At 40.2% G+C, this 23,027-nt stretch overlaps 1 protein-coding gene across 2 annotated transcripts in view; it reads right to left on the bottom strand.

Annotated features, from left to right (window-relative positions):
- The window catches only part of eml3 (EMAP like 3), a 55,310-nt gene that overhangs the window by 15,259 nt on the left and 17,024 nt on the right, over window positions 1-23,027 (bottom strand). Inside the window, exons 2-9 of one of the 2 annotated variants that reach the window (XM_044341229.1) lie at window positions 14,736-14,912; window positions 13,576-13,690; window positions 12,880-13,389; window positions 10,152-10,262; window positions 9,867-9,895; window positions 3,542-3,577; window positions 2,262-2,382; window positions 1,733-1,882 (exon numbers count right to left, since the gene is read on the bottom strand). In XM_044341229.1, the coding sequence (XP_044197164.1) occupies window positions 1,733-1,882; window positions 2,262-2,382; window positions 3,542-3,577; window positions 9,867-9,895; window positions 10,152-10,262; window positions 12,880-13,389; window positions 13,576-13,690; window positions 14,736-14,912 (1,249 nt within the window). The remainder of the gene's footprint in view (window positions 1-1,732; window positions 1,883-2,261; window positions 2,383-3,541; window positions 3,578-9,866; window positions 9,896-10,151; window positions 10,263-12,879; window positions 13,390-13,575; window positions 13,691-14,735; window positions 14,913-23,027) is intronic. The other variant, XM_044341230.1, reaches the window with a different exon arrangement.

The following is a 23,027-nucleotide window of genomic DNA, read 5'->3' as shown; positions in this document are numbered from 1 at the left end:
TTCATTTGCGCTTTAGAATGTAACCGCCGTGAAACAATCAGACAATAATGTTGTATTTATCTGATTCACGGCTGTGTTCTCAAACTGAAAACACAAAACACTGACATATTATTACCTTGCAAAGTTGTTTTGACTCACATGTTAGCAAAGAGTTTCCCATTTATACACTCAAAAGACACAGAGAAAGATTCATGTAGAGATGTGTTTGTGTCAACCTGAACTTTGTCTGGCTGCTATTTGATGCAGGGCAGGTAGCCCACCAATCAAGGTTTTGTAGGCTGGATCAAGATCCATCTTTCTACACAGCTACACCGAAATAAGCAAGAGAAAAATGGCCACAGAAATGGCCACAAGCATGGATGACATGGATGCCACTGTTCAGGTTGATTTAAGTTGACTAACAAAGATAACAACTCTCAACAAAATGGCAACGTCATAATCAAAATGACCTTAAAGCCGAAAGTTAGCACTTTAAATTCATAGTCATTGTTTAATTTCAAATCAAATGTGATGGAGTACACAACCAAGGAAATGACAAGCGTGTCAATACCCAAATAAAATTTGTCCACAGCTCTTCTATGAAAATGAAATCCATTTAAAAACAGGTTGCAGTTGAAAACAGGTTTCACAAAGCAGGATTTTTTTGGTCTCTGAGGTCAGTTTAAAAAGCATATGGTTGGATTTATTTCACCGAGTACATCTGTGTTAATGTCTTAACAGTCGGCTAATTCCCAAACGAGTCTCAATATTTCAGGTCAGGTTGCTCATATTCCCGACTTCATGTTGAGAACCTGGCATCAGTTTGGGATTGGGATTCAGTGTCATGTGTCGAGAAAACAGGCATTGAATTTCAATTCACTGTTCACCGTTAAGGCCAAGTACAGTGTGTGATGCCAGGAATCAAGCAGTAGGAAAGTCCCCTGCCTCTGGCACCTGATTCAAACCTGTTTGCTTTTTTTTTATCATAGCTGTCAAAAGAAACATAAAATTACATCTATTTTCTCAGCCAAAACTCACTCTGTATAGTGTTGTGGTTAAAGTGGTTCAGAAGCATGTGGTAACATGCCCCTCAGATATCTAGTGCATACAGTAAATTCTGTGCTGACCTTGAGCAGTTTTAGTTTTTGGGGAGTTACATGCTGGAACACTGCTTTGGAGTGTCTCAGGATATAAGGTACAAGCACAGGTTTTAGCATATTTTTGTTTAGAGCCAGGCTAGCTGCTTCCTCCTGCTTCCAGTCTTTATGCTACGCTAGGCTAACCATGTCCTCACTCCACCTTAACACATAGGCATGAGATTGATATCCATCTACTCATCTCACTCTCAGAAAGAAAGCAAATAAGTGAATTTTCAAATCTTCAAATTAAGAAAGAGTGGTTGCCTGTTTGATGATAATATTAATGACTACACTGATGTTTGATACGGTACCAATTATTCAAGTTAACTCTGAACTGGGCATCTATAGAGTATAGAGAGACTATAGAGTGCCCAATTCAGATTATGACACAATGGATAGTAATGCATTACACTGTGTATGTGATTTCCCCCAAAAAAGTCACATAGACAGTAGATTGATGATCTATGTGCTAACCACTATATTTCGACTTTCCTTTCCTGAATTCTCTAGCTGTTTCCTAGGGCAACATCAAAAGTTCTCAACAGCACTGAAACACCTAAGGTTCATTTTATGTCATCTATGGATATACTGTAGTTGATATATAATCCACTGACCAGCGGACGCAGTCTGTATGTTTGCGATAGTGGCGTTGTGTGCGGTTGTTGATGTGGTAAAGGACAACAACGCAAGCGATGAAGTACACCGCCTCGCCTGTCGGAAGGAAGTATAGGTTGGCCCGACAGTCCCGTCCCCGGTAACCATAGCTGGCATGGAAGGGTCAAGGTGATGTCATTCATGTGAATCAGGGGTTCCTTTCATTCATTAAAGGAACAGTTTACGTCATTATCGATTGATCTGCATGAGGAAATCTGAATTTTTACACATTTTTTGCCGAAATGGAGGCGAATAAATAATTAAGTTTTACTAAACTAGTTTTTAAACATATGGGACTCACAACTTCACAGCCACAGTAAATATGTGGTCGATACTGCTCTCATAGACACTAGACTACCAGAGATACTTTCCAATACAGACAGTGTGGTTTGAATCCAGGAAATAACACCAGAGTGAAATCAGCGGTGTCTGAATGTAACATAACTCTCATAAATAAGAACAACTGGCTGTGGCATTCTGGAAGGATACACCCAATCCAGCTCCAGTCTCTCAGAGGGCGGCTCCATCTTTAGGTCTTCATAGTTCTGGATGTTAGAGGGGATGTACATTGTTATCGGCCGGCCTCGGATGAACATTTTGATTGATTGTCCTGGAAAACAAACACAGTATAGTTCCAGTAATGTAGTGGTAAACAGACAAATATGGGTGTTTTATTGTTTAATTTCCCTTAATGTAACCTATTATTACTTCTAACATTAGTTTGATACCTACCGTTTATTCTGTTGTTTTATCACCTATGTAAACTCTAACATTTTGTCAAGGTCACCCAGATATTGTACTTGAATGCTGTTATGCTATATAAAGGGCAAGTATATTATGTTTAGGAGCATTTACACTCCACTGGATCCCTGATTAATTTACAGGAAATATGATGTAACAAGAGCAAGAGTTCTGCGAGGCTATGTTTGGTCACAGCAGTGCTTAGAGCTAACATCAACATGCAAACAAGGTTTAGTTAGCATGATAAGCATTTGCTACTTAACACTAAACATGAAGTATAGCTGAGACTGATGGGAATGACATTTGATTTTAAGGTATTCAGAGCTGTAACTAACAATGAGGATACTGAGGTCATGTTATCTGTATTTTACCAACCTGAAGGGAGTTAATATTCTACGGTTAAAAACAATGGGAATTTTCAAGGATGATTCCAGGATTTTTACTCAGTATATTGAAATTTGAGTATTTTTGTCACATATACAGTATATCTTCAACAGAAAATATTAAAGCTTTGTGCGACTGGTAACAGGCTTTTTCCACTTAAACTACATTAACTCATTGTTTGGCCACTTAAGGGGCAGCAGAACAAGATGGAAACAACAATAAGTGACATATTATCACCCTATACAGTTGTTATGGACAAGACATTAGCAACAATTGCTCATTTACAGTGCACATTCAGTAGATACAAAGCAACATTAGTATTCATTTGGAGTCATGTTTGTGTCCACGTGTATCTTGTCTGATTATTACATTACAAGGTTCTTATGGTGAATGTGTTATCAAACGACACCAACAGCAACATTATCATCCCATTGGAAATGAGTTCATGTCCACTGAATGAATCTAAGTTCAATATTCCAGTTTTTCTGGTTGGCTGCCAACAGACAACAGAGGAAGACTGTCTTTAATAGGAAGCACATTGCTAATATATGTACAGTGTGCTGCTGGAAAAATACAGCGTGCTCTGTTGACCGTCCCTGCATAAAAAGAGCTAAAGATACAAAGTGACATAATAGCAGGTCTACCTTGGCTGTAGGTTCCTCTTCTGGACCCTGGGGATCCTGTGAGAATGAAAGCACGAGGTTAGCCAGACAAATAAACACCAAGATCCTCGGAGCATTAAATCACAGCTGATTCTAGCCATACCTGACCTAGCTTTGACTTTAGGAATCCCTGAGGATCTATTCCCAGTTTATACAGGTTAGCTCTATGAGCTTGGAAATTCAAGCTGGGTTATATTTTCCTTTTCCAGTTCTTTTTGTGATGTCTAACCTGGATCTTTTACCTTGGCAACTGTTCTGTTTTTTATGAGACTGGAAGGTGGTGTGGAGGCAAACAGCAAGGCTGAGCAAAACCGAAATGTGATTGCTCAGACTTTTAACCATCCATCTCTCAGACCATGAACTAAAAGGCCAGAGAGATTGGGAGTGGGGAGATAGTGTGTTGACACCTTGAGAGGAGAGTTAATGAGACAGGATCCTCAGTCCAGCAACCACAAACATCATGGAACAGTAAAGAAAGCAGACAGAAGAAAAATTAACTCCCATTTCACCCTGTTGTGGGACAGGGTGTGCCGTCCAATGTAGGGCTGGGTATGGCTATTTTTCTACTAGTTTTAACAGTGCAACACATTACCTGAATTTTGGTACTGATACCAAATCAACACTGCACAGTGCATCACTTTGAGAGATACTTCTTCCAGAAAACACGTTTCAATTTAAACCAAAAGTTAATGTTAAGCTCAAACTGAAATTTGAATTCTTGTCACTTTTTGTGTAAAATATACCTATAATGACACTGCAGATGTGATGTACATCTATAGTTTTTAATGGTTCCCATGACAGTGTTTGACTAACATCTGACAGTGTAGCAAGGAGACATTCTGTCAGCTTCCATGGTGTGCTACTTACTTTGAGAAACGTCATGCTGTAAAGCATACAAATATTGTACAATACAAGACATGTTTCTCCTTCTTAAGTAAGTCCACGTAGCCTTAGCTATCAAGCATTAGAGAATCAAACCCAAATGTTAGCACTGATCCCCGCTAAATGCTACTTTACATGCATGTTATTTCAACACCTGCTGAGTCTCCTGCACATTCAGTGTTGTGTTCGTCTTGAATTTAAATGTCACTCAGTAATGTGCAGAGAAACATAACAGGTAACACACAAAGTAACAAATGGGGTGAAATAAGAGGTAACGTACAGAGCAAAGCGGGGAGGAGTAATGCTGGGGGCACCCTTCTAGTTAACTGCCCGTTAGGCTGTTGGAACTGAATGTTATGTGGAACTATTTATAGTGCTCACACATACGGGTCGAAACGAACACTGGGGGATATGTGTTGATTTCTTTGCAAATATGATTTTTAGTTATTAACTATTTGCTTGACTCTTGACTCAGTGCTTTGCCTAAATAAAATACATTCCTCAATTGGGCAAGTTACAGTAAATATGGTTGATTAAAGAATAAGTAAAGATTATTAATCTGGCCAGGCAGTAGATGTCAGCTTTCCGTTGACAGTTATAAATATCCTGTGCTACTGACACATTTCAGTTGGTACAATATTTCAAAGTAATAAAAACTGTTTGAGATGTGTCCTATGCCCTAATCTAAAAAGCTCAACTCATACCAGGCAGAATTATCACTCAAATGAACGAGAGTTAGAGGAGATCCAGACAGAATGAGACAGGGGAAGACTGAAAAATGTTTTTTTGGCCTCCTCCTCTGCAGAGCTGGCCATCCATCATTCCGTCAGGAGATTTGGAGTGGTGCGGCGGCTCGGCTGACCACAATGGATGTGATTCCAGGCAGCGCCCTCGGCCCAAACAGGCCCTGCAGTGTTTTGCTATACAAGAATTCACCTAAAATAAGTGCTGTGACTTGGAGTGGAAATGTCCTGTTGAGTGATATTTCTGATGTTCAAATGATATGTTTAGCCTTAAAGATGACCTGGTAACTTTCAGCTGGATGTCAAGCTGAGTTAAGCAGTTTTATGTTGACAGTATTTAGGCAGTATTATGTCGACAGTATTGAGGCAGGTTGTCCTGAGGGAAAAGTTTGAACTGTATGGACTCCCTGTAATGACTTTTTAGTTACTACTACACTTACTGTATGTTATTGCTGTATTTAAAGACCATTCACATATATGTAAAACATCCGTTGGTAGAAAAGATGTGCTGACTTACATACTGATTAAAATAAACTGTACTTACAGTGTGCTTGCAATGCTTTGATGATTAAATTACCCATGAGCACTACTTTACAGAGGACTATCATCTTCTTCCTTTTACACATAAAAGACATAATTCATGAGAAATAAAACACATTTTTACTCAGTTCAATACACTAAGGGGTTTTGCTGCTACAGCCTAGCTTGTCCTGGTATGACCAGTGGCTTATGGTGACTAATGTGCTGTGAAACTGACATTAATGAGTCAGTTTGCCAACTTTATGACTCTTCTCTATTTGTGCTAATGTTATGCTAGCCAGTGTTTCAGTGTCCCTTGATTATTGACTGTGGCTACAGTGGGTGCTATTAAGCAAAAGAAAAAACAACCTCTTCAAGCAAAATTACAACCCAAAATCAGCCATTTAGTTTTACTTCATAATTCAGTCTGACACTTTGTTCATGTTGGCTGTTTCTGTTTGGAAGGTTGGGTTATTTTGTCCTAAGGACTGTCACTTTTTAAAAAGTTTGAACGAATGAGAACTGACATATAATTCATTCAAATTAATTTGAATGCAATCCATGCAGCCTAACTGGAAAATCTGGATAAACCAAAGTGATGATTAAACAAATTACATGCAAGCAAATATTCCTGGTAAATTACTTAGTAATGTGAATGCTATATTTCTACTGTTTCTAATGAGTTGTAAAATCCAGTTTTAGCCCATCCTCACAAGAAGATAAAATTCAGCCGGCAAAAATGACCTATAGTTATGTTTACGCCATCTAGAAGCCATAGTAATTACCACCTGGGGAAGTGACGCTGCTCAGATGATGTCAACATAAAGTGACTTCCTTATTATGAGGAGGCAGGTTGGGTGGACAGCTAGAAGTAAGCTAGAAAAAGTGGACTTTGCTGCAGGAGACCACTGTCAGCTTCCCGTTTCCAACCATGAGTGTCATGTTTCCAACCACGAGTCGGGACATTTTTTTAAAAAACGTAACAATGTCACAGTTTTATTCACTGTTGCCATGACAATGAAGGTTGCATAACTTTAAGGAAGTACTAACTATGTTTCGAGTGATAATTTTAACCCAAACCATGATCTTTCCCCAACTCTAACCAACTGGTTTTTGTAAATCTAATCAGACCTTAACAAGTGTTGTCACACCATAAAACATGATTATTTTTTAAGAGTGATTTATAACAGTTTTGGAAAGCGGCATGTTACACTTCTATGAGTTGTTCTGAAAACGCTACTATGGGTTGTTCTGGAGTGCAGGTACAATCAACCTATGTGGTCGCTTAATTACTACAACAGTAGACCTAATTAAATTGCTGAAAAAAAAAAAAATCTTAGAGGTCTGGAACCAAAATAAAATAAAATGCTTTTTGAGGGTTAAAACTTTGGTTTCAGCTTCTCATTTAAATGCTAAAATAAAACCCTGTGACTTGTATCATGTTTCCCACTGATCACATTTAGAGACTATTAAGCCACAGTGATTGAGTTTTCTAACAGCTGAATTCTTCTTTTGCTTGACTTTCACAAAATGTGAGTGAGTGTGTCCTTAAAAAGTTTGTACTGTAGGAATGAGGCCTAAAAACAGGGCTAACCGTAACCAGACTTAAGACTAACACTCATAAAAGCTACGCTAACCACAAGCGTGGTTAGTTGGGAAATGCACTCATTTTTGCACAAATGACTACATGTGTGAACCAGTGAGAGGCTGCCTGGTCACAAGTACAGAAGTATAGTTCAAGTCAGGCCTTGCCAACACTAAAGTTAGGACACACTGAAATGTGGGAAAGGTCCTAATTATAACAAAATGATATGTGGTAATAATCTATAGCTTTTTGAAAGCTCAGAAGCTGATTGGAGGACATGCAGCATTCCTCAAGGATTATCCTACTGTTACATTATAGACAACATTCACTGGAAAAAAAAGCATTCCTAGCTTTGGTGTTTTTGCACTGTGCTTCAGATAAAAAGGTCACCTGTCATTCAAAGGGCCCTGCTTTTGTGCAAGCATAAACTCACTGCTATGATATGTGGCTATAGATGCTGTCAGGCAGGGTGTACACTGAGGAAAAGATACCAACAACAGTTTATGCATTAATAGTAAAAAGTATATCAGTTCATGTCTAACAGAACCAATGCCAGCATAGCAGTATTATTATCATTACATCAGCGCAAACAATATTGAAGATATTACATGGAATAGAGATAACACTGGTTATTCAGCTCTTTGTTTCCATGACTCTGACAGTATCTAGGTCTCTGATCGTCTGTGTGAAGGTATGCCTTTGTCTCCTGCATATCTAGGAAATCTCTGTCGTTTCTGTACTTACAGTTTCATCTACAACTGAGGATGGACGGCAGCCTTCTCCTTCTGATCACCAATAATAGAAGACGAGAGCGTAGACACTGCTTTACCAATGTCAAACCTTCACTTTCATGTGGATAATCATTGTTGTTAGGAGAACTTAGGAGAACCAACTTACCATTACCAACTACATAATCAGCTACTCTGACACATTTTCTCTTTCTCCGTTTGATTTACAAGAATCATTGAAAGCATCATTAGAGATAAAGAACCTGGAGAAGGATATAAGTACAGTGGAAACTTTTTGTTCTTTATTTCTCATGCAGAATATCATCTAATTGACATTTGTATTATTATTGGCCTACATGAATATAAAGCAATGCAACGGGCAGCTTCACTATTTACTGAATTTTACTGACTGTTTCAAAATACAGTACAGCTGTTTCAAACTCAGTGTTCGCAAATTTTTGTAGCAGTGGGGGTTGTGAGTTTTGCCAATGACAAGTTCCTTCTTTTCCCCAGCAGCAGAACTGGTGAAGAGAGCGGTGATCCTTTCCTTGGATTTCTTTCCCTCCCTTTTACTATCATCAGCTTCTACTGTCATAAACTTCAAGAGACTACGTTTGTCATTGAGAGAAAATGACTTTCTTTTTCCCCCGTCATGATTTCAGTGTGCATGCAGCACCTGCCTCAGGTAGGCAATAATGTTGCTACAGCCACTTATCATAGGAGTAAAGTACAAAAAATAGAATTACCGTCGTTTTAAAATGTTTTTCCATATGTTGTCATGTATGAATAGATCCAAAATGAAGACTGTAATCAGACTACTTGATTACTATAGGCGAATTATTTAATTATTGGAGATCAACTGAAATAGATATTTTTATAAAGGTCCCTTATAGTTCTTCCATTCCTATGTTTCTGTGTGACATTCTTTGACACACAGCTAAATTAAGCTTGACAGTTAGCCTGCACGGATCAGGCTAGTTCAGCGGTATAAGTTGCCTTGGTTACTGAGCTGGGAATCATATAAGCCACACTAATGGAAGGGAACTCTCACTTAAATTAGCAAAGCTTATCTAAATAAGCCAGGCTTTTCCCAGCTTGATGAAATACCCCTTAGATGAAGGCAAAAACACTGCAGATTTCACCCTAGTTCTGCATGCTCCTCCAATAGAACACATGCACCACAAACCAGGCAGCAAAACGTTTGGACAAAGGTTCAATGCAACAAGCATCTCAAGGGGTCCTTCAACATAATCCACAACATAACTTATCCATCCTTCTCCCACTCAGTCCAGTTCAACAAACAGGGAAAAAGTCTGAGGGCATCTGATGGACTGATGGAGGAACACGGAGCCAGACAAGGCTAGAACCATGACAACAGCACCCAAACAGTTTGCATCACTAGATGTGGTCAAGAACGGTTCTTCATCAAATACAGGTGTGCCTGTGATTTGCTCAGGAGGAGCGCGGCCGCAAATAGTTCTGAAAAAGTTTGGACTTTTGTTTTTCTTCTTTTCTCAGCTCATACTGAAAATGGATAGATTTTCTTTTCATATGACCTTGATTATGTTGGTCTCCAAGATTCTGTGTTAATATGTCTGGTCTACAGTATATGGCCAATTAAATTCATTGGACATTTGGATTAAGTGGTGACCTCAGTCATCACATTTGAGGTCTTATGGCAAAGTCAGACCAAAATTCGCTTCGCGCTGTTTATCTTTACAACCTTACCTACGCTATTTCCTGTCCTCCTCACTCTTGGCTACATCACGCAAATACATTTTGCCAGGTGGTTTTCTATCTGATTGTAGCTTTAATCTAAGACAAGATAGAAAAACTTAAAGATACATCACCTGCACTGGCGATAAGCTCCTTAGCCCGGCTGTGGAGAAAGGAAACAACCATGTGAGACACATACATAAAACCATTTGATACACAATAGTAGCTTCAGTCCGTCTTCCCTGACTTCAGTATGTTTCTGTGAGATTTTCATGGGAATGGAATTTTATTATTATTCATACGGGCCATCAGTGTTCCAGTGTCTCTTTGAAGAGATATGCAAGGCTGCAGCAGCCATTGGAAAAAGTGAGCTATGTGACTGTGTGGTGACAGCTGTGAGTGATGGCAGCATGGCTCACTTCTCCAGGCTGGGGGAGCGTGTGAGGAGGTTGGCCGAGGATGCTGCCTTCTTGTCCAGACGTTTCCTCTGCCTCTCCGGGTTCCCCAGTTTCTCACTGTTTCTACGAACCCTGGAACGCCAGAGGACAGGATTCAGCTTCAGTCTCCAGGAATAAACACACAAAGACACTAAATACCACAGATGTATGCCATTGCCTGATGATTTATGCAATCAAAATACCCATTAACTACCAGTGTGAGTGCATGTACAAGCTGAAACATGCATGTTTGTCTTGCTATAATTAGAGGCATAATTGATTGTTTTCATTCCCAACATTTCCAAAGGATAATTCTGGTTTATTACAAAATGGGTCTTACATTTTAATTTTGGCCGTCATTCCTATTGGTAACTACACCATTCTACTCACCAAAGTAAGCAACCCTTCACTTCGCCCCTCCCCCATTAGTTACTGTTGCTACACCTGTCAAGCTTTCCATTTTAGCACTGCACATATGCAGTTCACAATAATATCAATGGCATGTGCCATGCAAATTGGTGGTACTTTTTGAAACAAAGGGTCCTTGATTTCAGACAGAGGAAGACAGAAGCAGCTTAACTATCGCTAGCAGATTTTATCAGCTAGCAAGCTAATTAACATTAACTCTGCAAGTTTGCTGTAAAATAGTGAGACTAAAGATAACAGGTCCAAAAATGTTTCTATTTCTTTTAGTATCTCAAAGCAGGACAGAGCAGCTAACACTACACTAAACTCTGATATGGTAGCATCCAGCACCAGTCTTATACTGGCTCCCACGCAGTGGATGTTCCAGTCCCGAATGTGGCTTTTTCTAATGAAACCACAAAACAACAGAGTTAGATAATGATATGCTAACTCTTGGCCTTGGAATTAATGCAAGGTTAACACTGTAGGTTGTAAGCTAGTTAGCTAGACATGGTAACATTACATTACATGCACACTGCTTCAACATGTGAAGAAATCAAAAGCTTGACAGATCTGTCCTACCAAGATCTAGCTTTGATTGGACAGTCACTGTTTGGGTAAGGGGTTTAGCAAACGCTCAATTACTGAGATCTGGGAACACAACAGTGTTACTGCAATCAAGTTGAGCGGGGAAAGAATTTAGAAGGAGGTTAAACACAACTACAGTCAGTACAGAGCGTCAATGTTAAAGCAGTTAGTGGGTCTGTAAACTGTGATGAATGTTGGACAGTTTGGGTTATGATTTTACCATCCACTTTCATTTACTCTCTTACAAATAAGTATGACTAACCTGAGGATTTGCTGTATTTTTAGCAGAGTTGTCTTTTCAGATCTTAACAATGAGTTTGGTGAGTACATTTGGTGAGTTGTTACTGATAGAAATGTTGGACAAAACCACGAACACACATTTGTAAGATCATAATGAATCTTTTACGGTCTCTAAGGACTTCATGTGACACACCCCATGTTTCCTGGTGACAAACCAGTATCACCAGAGGAAGTGTTATGGGACTAAAATAAGCTCTGGCGTCTATCCACGTCACTCGTCTTGGATTTAGGAAGTGAAACTCAGCTGCTAACCATCCCTCCTCCTAAATCTCTGTACATTAATAAAATAAATAAAGTGTGACATGTAGAGGAATAGTAGTTGGATGAACACTGAGGCATGACTTTCCCAGTACCTCAGGTTTCCATGGAGGGGCATGACAGAGCTGAGCTGAGGGACTAGAGCATACGTTATCCATCACCAGCAAACCCTTCTTACAAGCCACAACAAGGAAGTAAGACAACAAAGTACGCATGCATGCACAAGCACATACACACGTAAACAAAGGCAGCAGTGCTCTGGCAGTGTACTTTGTAATCACTGTTAAAAAGACAATCACTGGAAGAGTTCAGAGTGGAGAACAAATCATTGCATGCAAAAGATCCTTGATTTATTTGAAGAATAAAACGTTAAAGGACTGATTAAAAGGTTAGAGTTGAACTACATTGAAAAAACTCAAGATTAATGGCGGTGTTTCTGTTTGTGTTCCTGCAAAACCCAGTTGATTGGCAGATCCTTTGTTGCACTGTGTCAACTCTGCACATCTGCATAGTCTTACAAAACTATCAAATTTGTAGCTACAGTAAAGCTGTAGCAGAGAGGACCACTCTGGTGTTTCTTTTCATGATGTATACTGCTTGGACAAATATGGTATTTCAAAACATTTTCTGTCCTTGAAAGGTTGCAATTGTGCAGTCATGCAAACTCTCAACCTTTCTTATTCATTCTTGAGTGTATACATACTGTAACCCTAATCCAACACTACCCCTTTTTCTACATGGTGCTTGTTCAATTGCCCTCACATCACATTTTCCACTGGGCTCAAATCTGTGTGCCGTGAAGCTAATCTTGGATATGTCACTCAGTGTGGACGACTGCTGCCATTATGTTCCGCCACGGCTTTATGTTTCCCTTGCCCCATGCTCAAACACATGGAAAAGAAAGCACATGGAGGCCGGAGCGAACATGACGACAGAACATGTCATTCCCCTTGGGTTTACTGCTCTAACAAAGTGTAATCACACCCTGGCAACCTGAGACTGATTGCTTCATACGGGGGGTTTGCAGCACAACTGGGGTTTGCATTTACACAAGTGAGAATCAGAGAAAGAGTTGATTCATCCTTTAAAGCCATGCAGTCATTCGCAAGACAGAAGATGTTTATGAAGTGATGAGGGGGAGGATGGCGAGATCACGCACAGAGGTTGCTTCTCTCCTTCCTGGATAGGGGTCAGGGGTCCGGAGCGGGGGTTGAGGTTCTGCTCTGAGGTTCTGACTAAAGCCGAGGCAGAGCTCGGCTCCTCTGGAGAGCAGCTTCCATCCTGGAAGTCCTCCCTCTGAAGACCTCTGATCGTGGTGGGCTGAATGGGCTCCTCCACTGATGATGTCCAACTCAGCTCCTTTTCCTGCTCACCTCTACCTTCTTCATCTTCCTCCTGCTCCTCATCCTCCTCTTCCATACCAGGGACACGGTGGAGCTTGGCCCTGGTTCCCTCAATCATAGGTTGCCCTGGTGGCAGGGCGTCCTCCAGGTGCAGGCTCTGTGCCCGCCTGGGGAGAGGAACCCTGTCCTGCCCAGTGTCCAGCCCTGGGATGGTGGGCTCTGTCTGGGTTGACCTGTCCAGTGTTGCTGGTCTGGGTCTAGGCTCCGCGGACACTGGGCTTCCTATGTGGCCATTTGCATTGATCACAATGCTGTCTGACAATTGGCTAGAGACAGTTCAAAGGTTTGAGGTCAACACAGAAGTCATACAGGCAAATTATACAGACATCACATGAACACAACCAGGTTCTTGAATAGACTAGCATGACAAGCAATACAGCTATACATCAAGAGACATAAAACAATTGGGGCCCATCATGCTCCACCGAGCCCCTGGTGTGCAGGTCCAGTACCTGGTAGCAGGGTGGCGGACTCCATCGCTAGCTGAGCTGGAGGACAGTTTTCTGCCGCTGGTGCAACCATCCGAGCAGCAGACTTGGTTCAGCACCCGTGCAGCACCCGGGTTCACTGGTTAGGATGACAGTTTATTATTAGTTATTTTTGAGTGACATTGTACTGGCACCCAGTCTATATGTCTAGTAGTGCCAATACAATACCTACATATAACAATTTATACCAAAACAGATTTTATTTGATATGAAAACATATTTTTATCCGAAACTCTTTGTTCATTTCACCACATGAAAAAATGAAATCAAATGTACATGTCTAAAAACAAGCAGCCATATATAACTTTGCATAAGTAAAACTAAACATTTACAAATCTGATCAGACATTCAAAATAAGTTTTCAGTTCTTAAAAAGTTTTTAAAACTGGGTGCTACAGATACATTTTATTTGGTATTAATACAAAAATGAAGTTCAATACACAGCCAAACAAGTGACAGAAAACCGGTGTGCTATGCACCCACGTACTTGAAGGTAGCTTCATGATTTTCAAGCCAGGATGTTAAATGGTTATGCTGATATTAACAAGGTTTAGCATATTTTCTAAATAGATTGTGGAAACATTTGTAGCATTAGCTGGGTTCCATTTGGGGTGTAACCATTAAACATTTTTCGGGTTCAATACAATAATGATAATAATAAAAATAACAATAATACAGAAACAGGAAATCCTGCACACTGTCACACATGTTCTATATATAGTTAAGATGCTTAAGTCAGGAGACTTCTATCAGTTAACCTGATGAGGCCCAGCAGTAGGGTTGGGAAATATTACAATATGCTCCCTGAAACAATAGAAATATCAACTTGATAGAACTGTTTAAACTGTGGTAGCTATTCCTTTTATATCTCTGATTGTATTAGGTCATTGCACATAATGTTGCATATTAAAGAGCTGATTTACAGGATCTTTGAATCAATGTCATACGGCAGGATTATCTGGAATGTTTTCCATTAACTAAAAACACTGAATCAAGTCTCTAAAATGATATACATGTTCTATTGTGGCTACACTTACCAAGTACATACAGGGTAAAGAAAAGACACAAACTTGTCCAGGCTGATGGAAAGAGCCTCAGTGGCAGCACTGCAAAGTATCACTCACCTGCAATGAGCTGCTGTTTCAGTAGCGGGAGGAGCTGATCATGGAGGCGGATCCGGCGCAGGGCGTCAGCCAGGGAGGATTTCAGCAGCGTGATCTCATCCTCCTGCGCCTGCAGGCGCACCTCCATCATGGATGCTCGGTCTGGAAACTCAGCACTGCTGTCTGCTGACACATCATCTGATAAGAGACCAGGAGAGCCAGTGAGGAGGTGAGGTAGTGACATAGTAAATTGATTTAAAGTTGAACTAGGTTTAAATTCTATTTACTTTTTAAGTAAGGAAATATAAACAATGGTGATACTACAGCATAGTTTTCCATTTTAAAAACAGGATAAAGGTATTTCTAAAATGTGTTTCTTGAAACAGCATAGAAGCCTGGAGCCTCTGAGGAGAGTCTGCATTGCTGGGAGATGTGCTGTCATACTGATTAGCTTACAAACACTGATGCAAGGCCTTTCCCCCCTTCTTCAAGAGGTCCACATTGCATTAGAAATTGAATCTGTCAGTCCTTTTACAACGTTAAATATTTGGAAGGACCATTCATGTTAAGTTAGACTAGCTTGTAGAGCTGCAACGATTAGTTGATTATCGATTAATTGCCAACTATTAAATGAATCACCAACTATTTTGATAATAGATTAATCATTTGGAGTAATTCTTAAAGAAAGAATGTCCAAATTCTCTGATTCCAGCTTCTTAAATGTGAATATTTTCTGGTTTCTTTAGTCTTTTATGACAGTAAACTGAATATCTTTGGGTTGTGGACTGTTTGTCAGATCTTTGTGAAATGGTGATCGCCATTTTTCACCATTTTCTAATCGATAATTAAAATAGTTGTTAGTTGCAGCATTACTCGCTTGTTAACACTGATTTCCACTAGACAGTACTCCCTATTCATGTTGTTTCAACACCTGCTGAATCATCAGCAGCAGTCAGTGCTGTCTTCACCCTGTATAATTCAAAGGTTGGCGTCTAGCTAGCGTTAGCTGACTAAACTCAAAGCAACAGGTAGTCCTGTAACCTCAGTACTGGAATTACTTCACAGAGTTACTAACGTGACTCACAGAGTAATGTAAGGAGTGCTGAAATCACAGACGGGGTTAAACAACGGGCAACGTGGGCTCCACAGCCGGTTCAGACCTGTACAATAGTCTGCTCAAAACTGTCTATTGGTTCTTTGGAATTTAAGTTATATAACAAACTTTTCTTAGTACTTGTGCACAAAGATATTGCACCAACCAAATTAGAGTTCTATCATCGTCAGTTGGTACCACAGAAGAAGACTAATGCAGGGGATGGTCTCCCTGAAACAAATGACTTTCCTTACAATGAACAGAAAACTGACAGTTGCATTCAGGTTATTCCCATCAATAATACAGTCAAAGAGATTTCAAAACTGTTATTTTTTCAACATTGAGTTTGTTGTGTCATTATGACCATAAGTTAGAATATGAGAATATTGCTAAGTAAGTACATTTCTTTGTTGTTGTCATTAGATGAGAGCTGACAGAGATGATTAGCTGACACTAAATGACACCAGCAACGTTTTTTGATACAAACTAACCTTTGCAAACTGAAAGCCTTTTTCCATCAGTCTCTGTCTTTTCAGGAAGCCAAAAAATTGTGTCAATCCAACTGATGGAAACAGAATTACATGCGTTTTTCCCCAATATTTTAAAGGATTGTGTAAAATCTGCTTGACATCTGGATGGAAACAGAAATGGAAACAAGGCCTAATTGCATGCTAACAATTCTGTATTACATAACTACAAGTAAAACAAATTTCTGGTTCATTAAATCATTCTGGTGTAATTCCTGTATCTCTATATGTGTGTATGTGTGTGTGTGTGTGTGTGTGTTTTCTGGCCTGCTGTCCGGTTTGAGAAGGGATTACAGATGTTTAGAGCATTGTACTCAAACAGAGTAGTGTCCAAAGCTTCTCAAAGACCCCATTGTGTGTGTAGTAGAGCCACAGTTCTGGTGTGTGTGTATGTGTGTGTATATGGAGGACATAGCTGGTTCTGGTCCAAAAACTGTGTGTATGTGTGTGTGGAATGCCTCCTTCTGTTCTCGTGTCACAGGATGGAACAAAGCTGTGCATGGCAGACATCAGGATTATATTTTCCCGCTCTTAAACACTTGAGCTCAGCTCCACTCAGCTGTGTTCTCATGATTGTTCAGCCACTGAATTCTCGCTCAGCCATTTTAAGTGTTATTTTTGCACTGCAATCCAACAAAGCCCGACTGTTAATTGAGCGTGTAGTTCTGAGGAGACAGTTTGCCCACTCAGTAATAAGTAGGTAAGAGAAAGACACCACTTCTTCCTGCAAAAATCCTTTAAAGCCACACAGACTCAATTTTAGCTAAAGGCTAACAATCTAGATTGGCAACCTGGAATTACAAAGAACCAGTAATTGTAGTCTAAACCTCCATTTCCACGTGGATCTAAATTCTCTGCCAATTGACATACATTTTCCTTCTCAGGACCGAATTAGTTAAAATCTTTAATTGTGGGCAGAGTGAAAACACTGTCAGGTAAAGCACAGGTTATGATGTTCTAATATTAAAGCAAGACAACAATGAATTCTCAAATAGTTGCTGAGGCCTTTATTTACATCGACTGCAGAGAGAACAAGGCCTTTATTTGAAACAAGTTTATATTAGATCCTTTATTTCTCATTTCCCCTGTTGTATAAATAGGTCATATCTGATCAGATTTAAGTAAGAAGCCTCCTTTTTCCTGATCTGCTGCTGTTTTAATTTGATGCTGATGTAAACTACACTTCCTCCATGTTTACTCCATGTTTGTAAAATCAGTCATATCATACTGACTAATCTGCTGCTCACTATTTCTTCTCTAACACTCATGCTGTTGTCATTCACTATTTTGAGTCACTTGAACTTTGCAGTATTTTTGACCACTGTTAAGCTACTGTCAATGAAACTCAACATGTCCGGCACAAATATTTCACAAACTCAAAAGGGCATAATCCCTCCATTCCCTTTTAATTTGAAACATCTGCATGAAGCATTTATTTCATTGACAATGGCTTAGCGTTGCTCGAAAAAACAACAAAGTGGAAGCTAAGTAGTGAATAAAAATGGTATCTCTTTTAAAAAGAGAAACTGAGAGCAGCTGAGTGGTGAGTATGACATGACTCGGTTGTCTTACTTAGCGCTTTGCTATGCTAAAATTATCAAGCTATTAGAGAACAGATAAGTCCTGTAATGACTTTTTCAACAAAACCTTTATTAGCAAGCAGCCTTATTTTTTCATGCTGGCCATGGAGACCCGGCCATTATTTAAATACCTTCTTCATTTTTTGTAACTTAAATTTTCGTACCTTAAAGGCAACATATTCTGCACATTTCCAGGGTTATATTTATCCATCCAACAGAAAACCACAAATATGTCCCCTTTCACTTTTCAATACAATGGGCAGGCCCAGAACACACTGGATGATTTTATATATCCCATCTGATCTATGAACGTCTTTGGTTTGCCCTGGAGGACCTGGAGGAAGTTGCTAGGGAGACGTGTGTCTGGGCTACTCTGTTTAGCCTGCCACCACAACCCAAAGAGCCAATGGGGGAAAAAATCTAAACAAAGTTTATTCTGATAGCAGAGAAGTATGGTATGTGTCACTTAACTTCCCTGAAAGGTTTTATGAGGTGGTCTGACCAGAAATGAACTGATAAAGAAACAGTAGGATATAATAGCTTCAACTAACTGGACCTCAACCACAATGAAAACCACATAAGGCCTGCTAGATGCTAAACTGAATATATAAATACATAAATAAGTATATTATTAAATGCTTCAATAAATGAATAAATAAAGAATTATATAACTTAATGCTTAACTAAATGAATAAATAATTATGTAATTTAATGCTTAATTGTCATCATAAATAAATAAAGAGTCCGCCCCCTGACTTTTGATGGATGAAGTTGCCAGATTTATTTATTTCACTGCAGCGAGTTACACTATGGATAAATGAGAGTATACATAAATAAATAAATAAATAAAATTATAAATAGATAAATAAATGTGGAGAAATGAGTGATAAATTAATATACAAATGAATTAAAAAATATATACATACACACACACACACACACACATATATATATATAAATGAATAAATAAATACACAAATAGATTTAACATGTATACATTTAATGTCTCATTAATTTGTGATTTATCTATTTATTCATGGTAACAATTAAGCATTAAATTATATAATTATTTATTTATTCCTTTATTTAAGCATTTTATTATACAATTATTTATGTATTTATATATTTCGTTTCGGCCCTTAAAACGCTTTATGCAAATGACACACACCACTATATCACAAAATCCTAAAGTTACATTGTCATCTGGTAAAGATTCCACAGGACCTTTCATCAAGAGATACTAACTCTCTCCGATTACGACTGATGACTTGACTTTCCTGCTGCTTTCCCATGTGCTGTACACTAATATCCAAGTTCAAACCTCTGTGCTTCCTTAATACTCCAAACATGACTCATCGCCGCAAAACAACTTCCTTGAGCCCTTCCCCAAGCAGCTACGACAAAACCCGGTCTGGACTTGGCAGGCATCCAATCGGTACAACAATACAGTACATACAACTCTCATTTTGTGAGATGTTTTTGACAACATGTACATGACTTTCCAAATTATTTTCACTTTGCCTCAACTTGCCTCATCCATGGCAGTTAGAGATGTGTAATAGTTCCCAGAATGTCAAAGATAACACATGACAAATGATTGTTATCTACCTAATTTATGAGTATGCGTGTAAAAAGCCAACAAGAGTAATTTATTAATGTAATCTGTGCAAAAGATGGGCAGACAATGACCCCAAATGTCTGAAATTCAAGCCAAATTAGCAAGTATTAGTCTTCCATTAAGGCAGTCATCAATATTTTGTATATTTTATTTAATTCGTAAAATTTAAACCTGTAGCAGCTCATCTCACTTAGAATATATTTGACATCATTTTAATTGTAAATTTCTTTCTTTCTCATATTGTTTAGGATTACTTAATTTTGTGTATGATCTTGGCTGTTATGCACCACAACACCAAGGCAAAGTCCTTGTATGTGCAAACCTACTTGGCAAAAAACCTGGTTGATAATTCTGATTTTGACCACTCCATGTGTGTGTGAAGGTGTGTGTCCACCTCTCGTTTCTGTTCAGCAGTCATCTTGGATCTGCTCTTCACCAGTTTCAGAGACTTCTATAGCATTTTGAAGTAGTAAGAAATGTAATAAATATTGTTAATTCTTAAGTTAGAGAGTAGGAGTAAAAGTAAAGAACTTTCACTGAAGTCCAAAATGTCACTTTTAGCAGTTTGACACATGCGGGCCCTGATCTTTTCTAACAAATCAGTATTTTAACACTCACACAGGAAACCAAATTACTCTGAGAATTCAGGTTACATTGAAAATCAAACAACCTCCCTCTCTGTGCTCCTCCTTGCCAAATCCCAAATGTTACAGGCAGAGCATGAAGGGGGAGAGTTGGGCGACACAAACAATGTCTTACTTCAGGCCTTGGGTTTGCTGTCCAGAGAACTTGGCCACTTGACGTCCACCCTCGTCGTGACACAACGTTAGATGTGGCTTGCACAGGTGCCTATGTCTGACGATTGTAGACAAACACTATGAAAGCTTCCCGTTGTGCCTGGCCAGGTGTTTGGGCTGGAGGCAGAAAGGGCATTGGAGCGCAGGAAGTAGTCAAGCCAGGCTTATGAGGCATGGGGTCATCCACACTCTTGGACAAAAAGGCATTCACAGTAGTTCACCCACACAGAGTGATGGTTTATACTCAATCTATTTTCTAATACCAAAGAAAGACAATACTCTCAGGCCAATACTGGCCCAGGGAGGTTGAACATGCATCTAAAAGTCCTCCCATTTTGGATGTGTCGTACAATCACCGTCCTTCAGACCATCACTTCAGGAGAGTGGTTCACCTCCATAGACAGCTACTTTCATGTTCCTATTCACCAAGAACACAAAAAATTCTCCTTTTTGCCAGACCTTCCAGTTTGCTGTCTTTTCATTCAGCCGGTCCCTGGCTCTTCACATTTTTACAAGATTCATAAGGTTGGCCTTAGTATCACTATACCTAACAGGAGTAAAGATTCTCCCTTATCTTGACAACTGGCTTATTTGCACCCCCTTATTCCGCAAGGCTGAACAAACAACATCCAGGGTACTCGCTCATATTGAGGCACTGGGCATGTCTGTAAATTGGGAGAAGAGCTTGTTGCATCCATAGACTGTAAAAATATGGGGGGAATGGAGGTTGCACCCTTAGGTAGTGCAGACGATTTGGGATCGGTACGGTGAAGCCCATGTAGATCTATTCGCCTCAGAGTGCACAACTCATCGTCCACTGTGGTTCTCCTTGGTGGAGACCAGTGCTCCACTTGGGATAGACGTTCTCACCAAAACCTGCCTGAGAGGTTTTCTTTATGCATTCCCTTCAATCTCCATGATAATGCTCATGTTTCATAGGGTGAGATTGCTGGATCACAAGGTCCTCCTCAACAGGGTCCAACTGGCCATCTACATGTACATGTTTCTCCACACTCCTCAAACTGTGAAGGATGGGAAGGTTTGGCATCCCTATCAGTCTTCAGTCACTCTTGACTGACCTTGAGCCCTCAATTTGTGATAGCTCCTTCCACAAGAATAGTGTATGGAAAGGCTGTGTTTACTTCATGGTGCAAGGACAGGGGGTTAGACCCAGTCTCCTGCCCTTTACAGGATATACTGCAGTACTTGCAGTATCTTTTTGATGCTGGCCGGGCTGCCTCAGCCTTGAAGGTGTACATGGCAGCTATATCTTTCAACCATGATCACCTTGATGGCAGGCCATTTGTTGCGTATTACTGGGTGGCACAGTTTCTGCGTGGGGCCAGCAGACTGTGCCCCCCCCCCCCCCCCCCCCCAGGGTGAATTGTGCTGCAGCACGGGACCTGACACTGGTCCTGCAGACCTTGAGCAAGTCACCCTTTGAGCCTATGGCAGGGGTGACCTTGAGAAATACATGACAATGACAACTGCTTTTCTTTTGGCAGTTACAACAGCCAAGCGTGTGAGTGAACTCCATGCACTTTCTATCAGTCCTACATGCCTTCAATGGAATGCAGACGGCTCTGGGGTAACTCTGTGGCCAAATATCTCTTTCCTACAAAAGGTTTTATCCCCCAGTCATATTAATCAGGCCACAGAACTGAAGGTGTACCATCCCCCACTGTTTGGGTCCCAGCTGGAGGAGAGGGCTAATTTGCTGTGTCTAGTCCAGGCATTGTGGCTGTACATTGAGGCAACGCAGAGCTTTAGGCACTCAGAGCAGCTGTTTGTCTGCAACAGCGGAAAGAACAAGAAACATGCACTGTCTAAACAAAGGCTCTCCCACTGGATTGTTCAGACAATCAAACAGGCTTATGAAGTAGCAGGTAAACCTGCCCCCTACATCCTGGGTGCCAATGAGGGGGGTGTCACTAGTGAAGATCTGTGCGACGGTGTCCTGGACAGCACCTTGCACACTCTCAAGGTTCTATCGCTTTAGTGCTGGCTCTGGGTCCATGCTGGCATCAGCTATTCTGCCACTGGCTTCTACAGCTGACCAGTAGGTGGGTACTGTTCCTCGTGACACTACTGGTATGAGTCATCCACTTTGTTTACTGCCACTGGCAGTCAGGAAGGAATGAAACAGAATGGAAATTACAAAGGTAACTATTGTTCTGTGAATTCCTGGATGACAGTCAGTCACATCAGTCACTTGGAACCTTTCGGGGTGAGAAGATTCTGAGATGCCGAATGTAGGCTACTATGTGATATTTATAGCTGGGACATACAGGTAACCTACACATCACACACGTGACTTTGTTTACATAAAATCTCAACCTGCGCGGAGCACAAGGAGACACTGGCAGTCATCCAGGAATTCACAGAACCATACTTACGAGTTACTTTTGTAACTTCCATTGTATGACGTATCTACAGAGTTCCCTACTGAAAGTTTACACTTCCCCCTTGCTCTGTCAGAGAAAAAGCCTGCGTAGAAATCTCTGGCCAGCAGCCAATGCAGGAAAAAGTGTTTGACGAAGTAACACAAGCAACTCTTTGGGAATTTCCAGTGAGACCACATACACATACACACACACACACACACACACACACAGCAAATCTTAAGTGACCTTCTGTTAAACGCCAACATTTTGCTCACAGGCCTGAATCTCCACAAAACTACTGACCAGACTGCCAT

This window comes from Thunnus albacares, chromosome 22 (assembly GCF_914725855.1).
Source record: "Thunnus albacares chromosome 22, fThuAlb1.1, whole genome shotgun sequence".
In the NCBI taxonomy this organism is placed as follows: Eukaryota; Metazoa; Chordata; class Actinopteri; order Scombriformes; family Scombridae; genus Thunnus; species Thunnus albacares.
The sequence above is the reverse complement of the archived record's forward strand: the minus strand, read 5'-3'. Positions and strand labels throughout refer to the sequence as shown.